The sequence below is a fragment of the Akebia trifoliata genome, chromosome 4, assembly GCF_017979445.1.
Source record: "Akebia trifoliata isolate Shusen 1 chromosome 4, ASM1797944v1, whole genome shotgun sequence".
Taxonomy (NCBI): domain Eukaryota; kingdom Viridiplantae; phylum Streptophyta; class Magnoliopsida; order Ranunculales; family Lardizabalaceae; genus Akebia; species Akebia trifoliata.
The window spans coordinates 43,923,752-43,937,930 of NC_141378.1; the positions used below are offsets into that span (position 1 = coordinate 43,923,752).

A 14,179-nucleotide genomic window follows, 5' to 3' on the forward strand; every position below is an offset into this window, starting at 1 on the left:
TAAGTACTCTTACTGTTAGAGTATTAGAGTGTGAGAGAGAGAGGAAAGAAAATCCAGACGGGTAAGGACTAAGGAATGATTTGTTCTTTAAAATGGCTTGGCTCGGCTTCAGCCGAGCAACGCTTAAGGTAATTCTTTTAACTTGCCACATCATCATTAATCTCTACCATCGATTTTATTTCATATATATATATATATATATATATATATATATATATATGGGTCAGGTTCAAGGGCCATATGAGAAAACATATGTAAAAACTTTCGTTTTTAATAAAATTTTAAAATATGGGTTAGAAATTTTGGATTGAGCTGATTTTTTGTGAGGATGATCTCTATGATGGGAAGATCATCCAAAAAAAAAAAAAATCAGTCAAATCTGAAACTTCTAACCCCATTAAAAGTGATTTAGAATGTGGATCGTCGATTTTTTACCAATTTTTATTACTAATTTGTAAATCACTTTTGATGGATTTAGAAGTTTCTGATTGAGTTGATTTTTTGTGACGATGATCTTTTCATCATAGTGACCATCCTTGCAAAAAATCAGCTCAATCCAAAACCTCTAACTCTTATTTTGAAAAACGAAAGTTTTTTCATATGTTTTCTCACATGGCCCTTGAACGGCCCCCTATATATATATATATATATATATATATATATATATATGGGACGGTTCAGCAGCCCTAAATTTTGCCAAGTTTGGTGCCAAATATTTTTCAAAATATGGGTTAAAAGTTTTGGAATGAGCTGATTTTTTGTGAGGATGATCCTTATGATGAGGAGAGCATCCTCACCAAAAATCAGCCTATTCCAAAACTTCTAACCCCATCAAAAATAATTTACAAAAATTGGACGATCCACGATTCTTCAACTTGTAAACTAGGGTTAGAAGTTTCAAAATGAGCTGATTTTTTGTGAAGATGATCTCTTCACTGTAGAGATCATCCTCACAAAAAATCAGCCTATTCCAAAACTTCTAACTCCATCAAAAGTGATTTACAAAAAATGTTTGCCACCAAACTTGGCAAACTTTAGGGCTGCCGAACCGCTCCCATATATATATCGGGTCCCGTTCAACAACAAACATTTTGGCCAAACATTTTTCAAAACATGGGTTAGAGGTCTTGGAATGGGCTGATTTTTGGTGAGGATGATCTCTACGGTGAGGAGATCATCCTCACAAAAAATTAGCCCATTCCAAAACTTCTAGCCCCAGTTTACAAGTTGAAAAATCGTGGACCGTCCATTTTTTGTAAATCATTTTTTATGGGATTAGAAGTTTTGGAATGGGCTGATTTTTGGTGATGATGATCTCCTCACCAAAAATCAGCCCATTCCAAAACCTATATATATATATGGGAAATGTTCAGCAACAAACATTTTGACAAACATTTTTCAAAACATGGGTTAGAGGTTTTGGAATGGGCTGATTTTTGGTGAGGATGATCTCTATGATGAGGAGATCATCCTCACCAAAAATCAGCCCATTCCAAAACCTCTAACCCATGTTTTGAAAAATGTTTTGCCAAAATGTTTGTTGCTAAGCATTTCCCATATATATATATATATGGGTGGCATTCCGAGGTCCTAAAGGAAGCCAAACATTTGTTCAATGTGTGGGTTAGGAGTTTTAGATCGGACTGAATTTTGGTGAGAATCATCTCTATGATGAAGAGATCATCTTCACCAAAAATTAGTCCATTCTGAACCTTCTAACCCTATCAAAAGTGATTAGCAAAAACTCTAATGGTCCACAATTCTTCAACTTGTAAATTAGGGTTAGAAGTTGCAAAATGAGCTGAGTTTATAAGTGTGTGTGTGTGTCCTCGTGTCACTTTTGGCCATGGAAGACAAGCAAATTGGTTGTTATAACCATGACCGTGCTATGAATCTTCTTTCTTTCTTTCTTTCTTTTTTCTTTTTTAAATGATCAGGGTGTCTGGACTCCCGACTAGCAGGGCAATGTCACTGGTCTCTTAAAGTACCATATCACACCGTCCAAATCCCTTAGGTACATGCAATACCTCACAAACCACACATAATAGGAAAGTTAGGAAAAATCCCCATGTAGGTGGCCAATGAGGGGATTTGAACTCAAAACTTCTTCCATTTTAGAGGGAGACCCTAGCCACAATGTCCAACACTTGTTAGTTGAGGAAAGCCAATCTTTCATTGACATTCCTTCCTTCAAGCACTTGACGAGCTTGTAGAGTAGGATTCAAATTGCCTTTGAACTTTGATTTAATTGCATATTAGATTTCTAGCATCTTATGGTAGAATGAGTTCCAGTTTATACCCTCTATCACCTTTTCTTGTAACTATTTTCCCATTCGTTTATCTAAAAAATATAACTCTCTTATAGAATACAGGTAGGATTTTGAGCATGATTTTAAAACTCGTTTTGACGTCTCATCTCGTCCATGAAAGAAATCGAGTCGTCCAATTTATTCAAAACATCCTATTCAACAATAACACAATAGACTGACTTTTGAGAAACATAGAAGATTTGAGACGACTTGTCAACCTGTCTCATTGGTGAATGATACAACGACGAATCAGACGAGATTTAAAACCATGATTTTGAGCCCTTCACTCAATTTTGTCTAAGCCAAATGTTATTGTTATTGTTATTGCAATTGTGTTTCATTACCTTAATCCATCTTCTTTTGGGTCTTTCTCTAGCTTTGTCAGAATCGTTAACTTTCATATTTCTTTCAATTTGGTTTGTAAGAATTTGAGACTCTTGTTTTTTTTAAGCCATATTCATCATCATTATTGTCTTTGTTTTATCTCTCATGGGTTGATGATATGAATCACATTTCACCATTCAATCCCATTTTGAACTTTATGTTGAGTGTCAAAAGTTCGAATTACCACATAAAGTCCTATGAATTTTTAGAAATTACACAATCTCACTTAAATAACAAATCCTCGAAAAAAAACTTCTTTGAATCCTTCAAATCATTGTTTGAAATCTCATTTGAGACGACTCATCTAAGATGTCTCAGTATTATCCACCAATGAGATGAGTTGACAAGTCGTCTCAAATAGGGGTGTCAATGGATAGCCAAAATCCGAATTCGAATTCAAAAAATCGGATATTATCCGAAATTTTCGGATATCGGATTCGGATTTAAATATTTGAATGAGTTTCGGATACGAATTCGGATATTGCAATATCCGAATTCGATAATATCCGCTTCGATAACAATACACATATTATGTATTTATGTTTTATAACAAAACTTTATATATGTAAATATATAGTGTTAAGTATTGCTATCATACAACAAAACTTAATTTCTAACACTTTATCTTCTCAAACCCGCCAGCACCAAAACACTAGACGGTAATGGAGGTTTCCGTTTCGATCGAAAATGAGGGCATTACTCTGGCTGAAAACTCTCTCTCTCTCTCTCTCCCTCCGATCTTAACCAATCGGAGTAATTTTTTTGAAGGAAATACGTGGGTTTCAACTTTCAACTGTGCGAACTCCGACACATCTACTCCGGCCGGTGAGCAGCCAGGTACATATTCTCTCTCTCTCTCTCTCTCTCTCTCTCTCTCTCTACGACCTGAACCCGCCGGAGTAATTTTTCAGATGTAATCTGTGGGTTTCGACTGTGCAAACTCCGATCGGATCGGATATTATCAGATATCCGATATATTTTTCGGATCCGATATATTTTTCGGATTCGAATTCGAATGTTTATTAGGGATATCCGATCGAATTTGAATTCAAATCCGGATAGTAGTATTTTTTTTTTGGATTCGAATTCGGATATAGCAGTATCCGATCAGATACCTATCCGTTGACAGCCCTAGTCTCAAAGACATGGTTTATTCTAATTCTAAGGCATTTTTTTATATCTCGTCTGAGACGACTCAAATAAATCGGATATCTCGTCCGAGACATCAAAACGAGTTTTAAAATCAAGCTTCAAATGCTTTACAACGAAAGAAAAGATATCACATAGCACTAATAATTACTTCGAGGATGAACCTCCCATTCTCTTAATAAATAAAAATAAATAAACAAACAAAGTTCGACATCTCATGTCTAACAAACCACAAATTGAGCCGTATTCCATAAAATCTCTTTGATAAGAATATAAATGACGGCCAAATTCAAAACAACGACGAAATAGATTGTGGGAATACCCAATTGATTTCAAATAAAGAGAAAAAGTGGACAAACTTTTGTCATAAATTAAAGAACAATGGATGAGAATATGATAAATATTTTCTACACTCACTATGCAAAGAGAACAGAAATTTACCCATAAAAATATATTGATGCAATGGTGATCAATTTTTCCAACAAAAATCAGACCCAGTTATCACTTTCTAATTATAAAAGAATTAAAATCAATTTTCTCAGAATTGTTCCCAACAAAATTCAGAGTTCAATTGCTTACTTTATTATACTTCAAAAAAAAAAAAAAAAAATCAAATCAAATTTTTAGGTACATAAGAAAGCCTACTCTACATGTGTGTTATGTCTGTTCGACTAGAAAACTTAATTATGTGCATTTTGTATTTTTATTTTTTTATTTTTTGGAGAAGAATTTGTACTATATAACATGACGAGAAATTTACTAAAACATTAGAGTTTTCTAACTTATTTACCAAAATGGTAAATTATGGCAAATATTTCTGAAAACGGTAGTTTACCATTTTCGAAAATATTTTTTTACCAAAATGGTAAAAACAGTAAAATCGAATTTTTTTTTTACCGAAAATACTCTTTTTTGTTTTACTTATGCATTTACCATTCTAACCTTAACAACACATTAAAATCCATTCAATCCTTTGAGTCTTTTTAATCTTTTAACAAAAATATATTCTTCATCTTCTCCATCTCCTCAAATTTGAGATATAGGATTTAAATACCCTAAAACACATATACAAACAATTTCGATGCAAGTTTTTCATGATCTTCACAAAGAGGAGAGAGAGAGAGAGAGAGAGATTACATACCTGAACTTCAACTCATTCGAGCTCTGTAACTTATTCAATGGAAAACCCAAATAAAAATGAGAAGAAGACAGAAATGTAAAAGAGGAGAGGACTTCTTGATAATTTAAGTGAAAATTTAAAAAAGAGTATTTTTGGTATAAAACATGATTTTACTGTTTTTATCGATTTGGTAAAAACATATATATATATATATTCGAAAACAGTAAATTACCATTTTCAAAAATAATTGCTACAGGTTACCGATTTGATAAATAATCGATATTTCGTTCATGTTTTGGTAAATTTGCCTAACTTGAGTTTCTAAATCACCCTAAAATATAATTAAATCTGAGTTGTACCAAAATTACCCAGAAAAAACAGGGTGATTTAGACATAAACCTCTACATTTTGATGAATCTTGAGATGATGACATACCCCCTTGACTCTAGTCTTCTCTAATACACTAATGAAAATGACCTAAATATTTTTGTCCTTAACTTGGGTAAAATTCGTTTTCCTAATCTTCAACCTTATGATTTTATCTACTAACAAGATGGAATTTTTGGAGAAGCAAAAGAGGATGAGATTTCAGGTAGAAAATTAAGATTTTTCTACATTTTAGATGGTCACGTGGAAAAAACAAATTAACACCTCAACCCTCTAGGATTCAAGTTAGATTATATTTAAAAAAATTTAAAGAAAAAATCTTTTTTGAGTTGACAAAAGACTTTGAAAATGGACGGCTACTGAACTCCCGACTTTGAATGGATAGAAGATGAGTTTAAATAAAATAAAATTAATTTACAATAAAAATTAAAAGGGTTTGAAGATGACTCTTCTTATGAATAAAATTCAAGTGTTCTATTTTTTACTAGAGGTTGAAGATGAGGATAATTAGGTCATTTTCATACTTTATAAGAGAAGACCTATGTCAAAGTGGCAGGTCACTAATTTTGAAACATAGAAGGGCATCTCAATTAATCACCAAAACGTGGAGGGGTGTGTCTAAATCACAAAAATAAAAATTATACTCTAGTTTTGTTGGATTTGGAATTTGGATTGGATCAAAAGTTCTTGATATTGACGTTGACCAATAAAAAATACAAAGCGTCGAGGTTGACTTGTCGCTGTAGTTCGTGGCGCGTAGATTTGAAATCGCTCATCTCAGCAACATTGAATCAATTTCAAAGATCCAATCCAACTTCGTTCCCTGGACTTTGTTTCCTTATTTTTTTGGTTTCTTCTCTATTTTTTAATATTCTTTTTGCGTATTTCCATATGTGTCCCCTCCATCTCAAATCCTTCTTATCCACCATGGTTTACTGCCCTAGATCCAATCGATCTATATTCGATTTTTTAGGATTCGATCTTTGATTGATGAGACTTAATAGTAAGATCTTTGAATCTCGCTTGATTCATCATCGATCTTCTAAGGTTTTGATCTGGAGACATCTGGCAGAAATGAAGTAAGTTTTAATTAGTTTTTTTTTTTTTTTTTCTGTCGTTTTTCTCTGTTAGAATTACATCTGTTATTGTGTTGCTCTGTTCTGTTTTTGATTGAGATTCGTTTGTTAGATTTGTATTATTTGTGTTAATTTGTTTAGTTTTTGGTTTATAGGATTGAATCTGAAAATTTTCTGATGTTTAATCGAGATTTATTGAAAGTTTGATGGAGTTTAATAAGCGTTTTTTATTATTAAGTTGAAGCCATAGTTGTATGATTTGTTTTAGTTTGTAGGATTGATTTCTGAATTTTTCTACTGTTTTATCGAGATTTATTGAAAGTTTAGTTGAGTTTAATCAGATTTTCGGATTAGTAAGTTGGAGCCATAGCTGTATGATTTGTGTTAATTTGTTTATTTTTTTAGTTTATAGGACTGATTCTGAATTTTTCTGATGTTTAATCGAGATTTATTGTAAGTTTGATGGAGTTTAATCAGAGTTTCTGATTATTAAGTTAGAGCCATAGTTTTGGTTTTGGATTACTAAGCTTGGCAGATGGTGTTCTACTTTCTGTCTTTTAGTGATTAATATCAGCTCAGGTTGTAGAATCTACTGTTGGATTTAAAGTGAATGAATTAGTTGGAAACATAGTGACAAAAATCTGTGATTTTTTTTTTAAAGTCGTGATTAAATCACCAATTTAATTGTTATTGATTAAATCACAATTTTTTCGAAAAGATGTGAAGTTTTTAAAAAAAATCTTTGATCTATCAAAAAAGTCAGGATTAATCGTGATTTAGTCAAAAAAAATTTCACATATTATTTTTATTTTTTGTATTTTTTGAGTTTTATTTTATCATTTAGTATATAAAATACACATTTTTTTTTAAATATTCTTTATACTAAAAAGGCTATTCTTAGTTGTTAATTTATCCGATATTTTCCCAACTTTATCGATATTTTACCTATTATTTTGATGCTTTCTATTACTGAATTATTCCAGAACCCCGACTTTGTCACTATGGTTGGAAATCGTGAATTTTGTTGGTCTCAATAGGATTTTTGGTGTGTCAATCAAATCTAGAAGAAAATATGTTTGTAATGTCGAAACTTGTAGTTCAGATGGTGTAGAAATTCAAGAAAATAGTTGTTATCTTCGTAATTGATACAACAAGTTATAATTCTGTAGACTCAGATGGTTGTTTCAATCCTCTTGAGTCACTTTCTTTCTAACAAAGTGTAAATCGAACTCCATGTGCTTCATCACGTGATGAGGAAGCTACACATGAGATCATTTGCACTTCAATTTCACAATAAACTATGTACCCAGTGTCGACTTTTGAATATATAGACTGTGAGAACAATCTGCACTTGATATACTTGACTGATTAGGACTTGTGGAGGAAAGTTTTGTCTCTTATTTCAATATGCTTAGAGCTCAATTCTTTTGCATCTGAACAAGATTTGTAGGAATCATGTGATTTGATAGATCGTTACGAACCTTTATATCAGTATTATGTGACTTCAATTAGGTCCGTTTCATTGGTGTTGAGAGTTCTTATTTAATTTCGGGTCGGCCAATACTTAAGCCCACACTACCCACATCTTATTTATCATTAATGTAAGGTCGTGTGGGCCCAATACTTAAGATCACACGACTAACCACATGTTTTTATAAAAGAGAGGTCGAACCCTATTGGGAGTGACCTACTCATTTCTCTCCTCTAGTTTCCTCCTTTTCTCCTTAACCCTAATCTTCTAACAATTGGAAATCACAAGTTCAAAGGCAAATATTCTACTTTGACCAGTAAATCCACAACATGTTTGCACTGTAGATATTAACGACTCTTACAGATTTTGTCATTGGATATCTTGGAATGAGTGGTGGCACGTGAATAGTTCGAAATAGATAAAAGCATTAGTGACAAAGTGGTCCAAATCTCTCTTCATGAATACATAAGTTATAAGTCTAAGAAAAGTACAAAACATATAATTATATTATTTTAATAGTTACACCATTCTTCGCCGAACCTCAATGTCCTTTGATCTCTAATGTTTTCAAACTAACGACTTGCCCTTCAGATCAAAGATTTCATCAAGCATTGAAGTCCTTTAGATCGCCAACTTATCCATTCTTCTTTCTTTTGTACCGAGTTTCTCCATTAAGTACACAATATAGTTATCCAACATTCCAACATAAGGCATTTTTGGCCCTGGCATGTGTCTACAAAAGTTGAGGCTTAAGCGTCACATCTTCTCTCGCCTCAAACCTCAAGACATATACCTTGGTTGTGTCAGGCTTGAGTCTCTTATAAACCATCTGGGGTCAAACCTCTAGCCAGGATCCTACGACCCACCACTAGGTGTAAACCTCACATGCCTTTGGGTAGGATTTGTTGAACATTGGTTGCAACTAATGTTTCTAAACTTAGAGGCACAATTTCAAATGCTTCAGTAGCCTTAAGAATGGAGCACAGGCCTTGTGCAAATTCCCTTTAATGATCAATAAAATTAAAATAAATAAATTTTATGATAAATTTAATTTTTGAATTTGTTATAACATTTTTCAATTTCATATGTGGAAAGAGGTGTTTTTATTGATGTTATTTAATATGGAACAGCTTAGTATTGTCTTACTAAAGGTTAGGGTGAGAACAATAGGAAAATAAATATAAATTTATAAGCTATTACAACCAAAACTTGCCGCCACCAGCATAGTGCACACCTCTGACACTAGTCATTAAAAATGTGTTGAAGGTGTGGGACATTTTCTCTTATGCCTCACAAGCTTTTATGCTTTTTTTTAAAAAGCCCTGTCACTAAGTGAGACTCATTAGTAAGCCTCAAACGTCTAGAACATTAGGTCCAAACATTTTTTCCATGTGACCACAGGCCAGGCTTAATTAAAATCTGGGTTAACTGTTATTAACAGGAAGAAATGACTAATGACTCAAGTATGCATTCTTTGTTGCAGACCTATTTAAATGCAGCAATTTCTCTTTTCCAGCTATCAAGGATGTCTTGTGTACATTCTTTCACTAATTGGCATCCATAAAGAAAATTAGACACGGAACAGGCTTTAAACCATTTTGGAATTGATTTGAGGATAGTTGGATTCATTTGGAGAGAATGTCTTTACAGAATTTAATGCTAGATCATCATGATTGAAGCCCTAACCCAAAATTTTGGGGTTGGCTAATTTAATGCTAGATGAAAGAAGGAAAGAAAATATAGAAAAGATTAGGAAAGAGAATCTGATATATTTACTTTCTATTACCATTCTCTTATTATTGATTCGGCAAATTACGCCACACGTTCATCTTCAACAAGATTTATTTGGTACTAGTGAATAGCTTCAAAATCTTCCTGACTGTCTGCTTTACTTAATTCACCTTAAATTTTAAATTTCCACATATCTGGTAAGGATATGAGATTTTCCTTGAGAAACATGGTCTTGTGAGATTGTTGTGTGGCAGTTGAAAATATTAAGAACTCATTTGAAAAGGTAAAGAAACAGGGACGCCGTTCATTCAATTAATTTAATTCGGGAATGCTTTAGTGGCAAATTTAATACACCCCCATGCCCCACTTGTGGGTTATATGGTCGAAACTAGGGCAACCCCTTTGTCAACTGCAACATTAGGTTCTCATCCCTTGACCAGAATTCAACGTCATTGACAAGCTTTGATAATATGTGATGTGAAATACCTAAAATACCTTCATTCATCTTCAAGATGACAAAAATAACTCAATTACTAAACCCCCCAACCCCAATGTTCTCCATCATCTTCTCTTTGTTGTTACTCCACAAATTTCTCCCTCGTGCAAACTCCAACGATCAACGGAAAAAATTGAGATGATTGTTTACATTTTTGGGAATATTTTATGGTTTTATTTCTTAATTGCTTGTCTATGGAGTTTTGGTAATTTAACTCACAGAATGCCATTTTATTTATTTTAAGGAAAATTTAAATTGACTATTATTTCATTTCCAGTCAATGACATTGACTTTTGGTCACGGTATCCCTGGTTTTGAAATTTTTCCTAATTTACGTAGAATACTTGGCCTTCATACATATGAAGGCACCTAGAAAATTCAGACTGATCAAAGTCATAGGATAATGTTAGCTGAGACACAATTTTCTGTTTTCCCTTTGATTATCTTCCATATTCTGATAATATCTTTGCTTTTTCACAGAACAAGAAAGGTCTTTGGGATTTCTTTGTCTCTCATACTCATCAACCTGGCTTCTATAATGGAACGTGCCGATGAGAATCTCCTTCCATCTGTTTACAAAGAAGTCAGTGAAGCTTTCAATGCTGGTCCCACTGATCTCGGATATCTCACATTCATACGGAACTTTGTGCAAGCTTTGTCATCACCCTTGGCAGGTATACTAGTTCTTCACTATGACCGCCCTACAGTTCTTGCTATGGGTACTGTGTGTTGGGCTCTATCAACAGCTGCAGTGGGTGCAAGCCAGCATTTTATGCAAATCGCGTTCTGGAGAGCAGTAAATGGTTTTGGGCTAGCCATTGTGATACCAGCACTGCAGTCTTTCATTGCTGATAGTTATTTGGATGGTGTGCGAGGGACAGGATTTGGGTTGTTGAATCTTGTTGGTTCTGTGGGTGGAATAGGGGGTGGTGTTCTGGCAACGAGTATGGCTGGTCATGAATTCTGGGGAATACCCGGATGGCGTTGTGCCTTCATTATGATGGCATTTTTTAGCGCCCTAATCGGGTTTCTTGTATTCATGTTTGTTGTTGATCCAAGAAGAACAGTCAACTTTACTAATGGAACTAGCGAGATCTCTGAGAGGTACCAATTATTTTCTTTTTTTCCTTAGACCCACCAATTCTGTTTTGGTGTACAATGTTCATTTGCTAATTCAGAGTATTTATTAGGGCTAAGGATGCAACTTGGTCTAGTTCAAACCGAAAACAGAAACAAACTGAGAGCATTGGGCTGGTTTGGAACAAGTTGTAATTCAGTTCTGGGTTAAGGAAATGGAGAACCTATCAATTTGATTCAGTTCTTGGTTCAAGGCTTGTATAGAACCAAACCAAACTGAAAAACGAACCCTTATGTAATAAATATATATATATATATATATATTGATTTATTATGAATTATTTTAGGAGTTAGAACTTGGATTAATGGCTTTTTTATGGATATATTAATGAATTTTTTATGGTTAGATTAATGATTTATTATATGAATTTTTGTGATTATATATATTTCCAATTAAAAATATGCCACTTCCAAGCTAGTTTATAGAATATTGACAACCCATGAAACCAAATTGAACCAAACCATTTCGGTTTGGTTCTGGTTCTTATTTAGCAGAACCGACCTATGTCGGTTCGGTTCCAGTTTGGCCCCAAACCAAACCAAGTTGCACCCCTTGTTTTTATTGTGGTTCATTATAATTCTGTAACTGATATGATGTATCTGGATTGTTTTCAACTCACTGTCGTCATCTTGGAAGGAATCATTCAATAACTTGGTTCGTTTTTTGCAGGAAGGATTTGTTAGAGAATCCCAATGCTGCTTCATCAGTTTATATGGATTCTTGGATAGCCATGAAAGCTGTTATGAAAGTGCAAACTTTTCAGATTATAGTCCTGCAGGGCATTGTTGGTTCACTGCCATGGACAGCCATGGTGTTCTTCACAATGTGGTTTGAACTAATTGGTGAGCATAGATGCAAATTCTAACAAACGTTGTTGCTAGGTTTACCGAAGGCAAAATTTGCCGAAAAATGGAGAATCTTCTGAGTTCACTTGAAACCATAGTATTAAATTTTTTGATATATTTTCATTATATACCAAAATATTTCCATTTTAATAAGGTCCAATACAAAATTTAATCAACAGTGTCTTTATGTGTATATTTTGGTGGAAATCACTATTCATTTTGTGAAATATTTCAGTGAATAGTGAATTTGACTGTAATAATCAAATTTTATGTATAAAAGTAAAAAAAATTGTTGGAAATATTTCAACAAATAATTATTTTCGACTGAAATATTCATATAGTTATGTAAATGCAATTGTCCATGTTCTAATTAGTTAGATATATTATTAACTTATTCATATTTATTTAATCCAAACCACACGTAATACAATCTCTTTTTTGGCTCTTTTTGCAGGTTTTGATCATAACAAAACGGCTGCCCTCCTCAGCCTTTTCGGCTGTGGATGTGCTATGGGAAGCTTCTTCGGTGGATTAATAGCAGATCGGATGTCACGTATCTACCCCCACTCAGGTCGTATCATGTGTGCCCAATTCAGCGCCTTCATGGGCATACCATTCTCATGGTTCCTCCTTACAGTGATCCCACAATCGGTCAACAGTTGGTACACCTTCGCCACCACTCTTTTCCTCATGGGCCTCACCATTAGTTGGTGTGCCACTTGTGCAAACAACCCCATGTTTGCTGAGGTAGTCCCCACCAAGCATCGGACCATGATATATGCATTCGATCGTGCCTTCGAAGGATCCTTCTCTTCATTTGCAGCCCCAATTGTTGGGATTCTGTCAGAGAAAATTTATGGCTACAATCCAAAGTCTGTGAATCTGGGGTCAGGGTCCACACAGGAGGCATTCGCCCTCTCTCGAGGCCTTCTCTCAATGATGACTGTCCCATTTGGTGTATGTTCCTTGTTTTATAGCCCATTATATCTGACTTTTAGGAGAGACCGTGAGAATGCTAGAATCGCAAGTTTAAAAGAGGATCAAGAGATGACATGAAAAGTCTTCTTTTGGAGCTAGGAACCATTAGTCTGGGCACAGACTAACAATGTGAAGAAGATGAGTTGTTTATGTGATCGAGGAATTGGATCTCACGTATTGGGGTAGAAGTCATTTATGCTCAATGGATCTGCCAAAATTTGCTGCAACATTTGTTGCAGATTCTATCGAAGTTCAGAGGTAACTATTCTTGGGGAGATGATTCTCTCTTTTCAGGAAAAGTTCGGACTATAAGAAAAACTTGTTATTCTGTAATTTAGAGATTCCCCGATACTCAAATCATCTTCCTCACTTGTTGGAAGTTTCATTGAGGATTTCTTTGCTCATTATGTTGATGTATTATGTAGAGATTTTTTGAATCAAAATCTTGTTAATGCATCAACTGAGAGAAACGGACACTGATAGGTTGTCTACCAATTATTGCCCAAGCCCTAACACTTTTTGCATGTTTTGTACATAATAGAGTGCAACACATTGGATGTTAATTTCGCTAATGAATTTCTGGAGTCTGTACTCGGCTGATGTGGCAAGGCAATAGAACCGTGGATCTTTTTTCCTTGTGTATCCCGAAGAAAAAGATCTATGGTTCTGTGCCCTTGCCATATCAACCGCATACATACTGAGTGAAAAATTTCGAGTCAGAAAATCATGACTATTATTTTTGTGTTTTTGCTTTCTTGAATGCCAGTTTTAACATTGGCATGGTAGAGACAGAAGTGCTTGGGCAATTGAATTTTAAGGTTACCAAGATGAGAATATTACGTATTTGTGGCATGGTTCGTATCATCAAGCAAATCAAATGCTTTGGTTTGCCGAACCAAACAAATTTATTATTTTTTTTCATTATTTATATTTAAAAATTGGATTATTACATTAATTGTTCTTATAACTTGAATTATATACAAGCCAACTAATCTCTACCACCAAACTAACGGCTACAAAACAGGTTCATTCTAGGGTGGCGAACCCAAGCCAATCAGGTAACATTGGCATTTTTCATAAATGACAACAAAGAAG

The 14,179-nt window shown here is 34.1% G+C and overlaps 1 protein-coding gene across 1 annotated transcript; it reads left to right on the plus strand.

Annotated features, from left to right (window-relative positions):
- The first annotated feature begins 6,037 nt into the window (after positions 1-6,037).
- On the plus strand, positions 6,038-13,621 carry LOC147405158 (Major facilitator superfamily protein). The gene is made up of 4 exons (XM_086441376.1): positions 6,038-6,428; positions 10,604-11,227; positions 11,931-12,103; positions 12,561-13,621. The coding sequence occupies exons 1-4, from the start codon at positions 6,340-6,342 to the stop codon at positions 13,160-13,162; spliced, it is 1,488 nt and encodes a 495-aa protein (XP_086297502.1). The 5' UTR covers positions 6,038-6,339; the 3' UTR covers positions 13,163-13,621.
- The last annotated feature ends 558 nt before the right edge of the window (positions 13,622-14,179 follow it).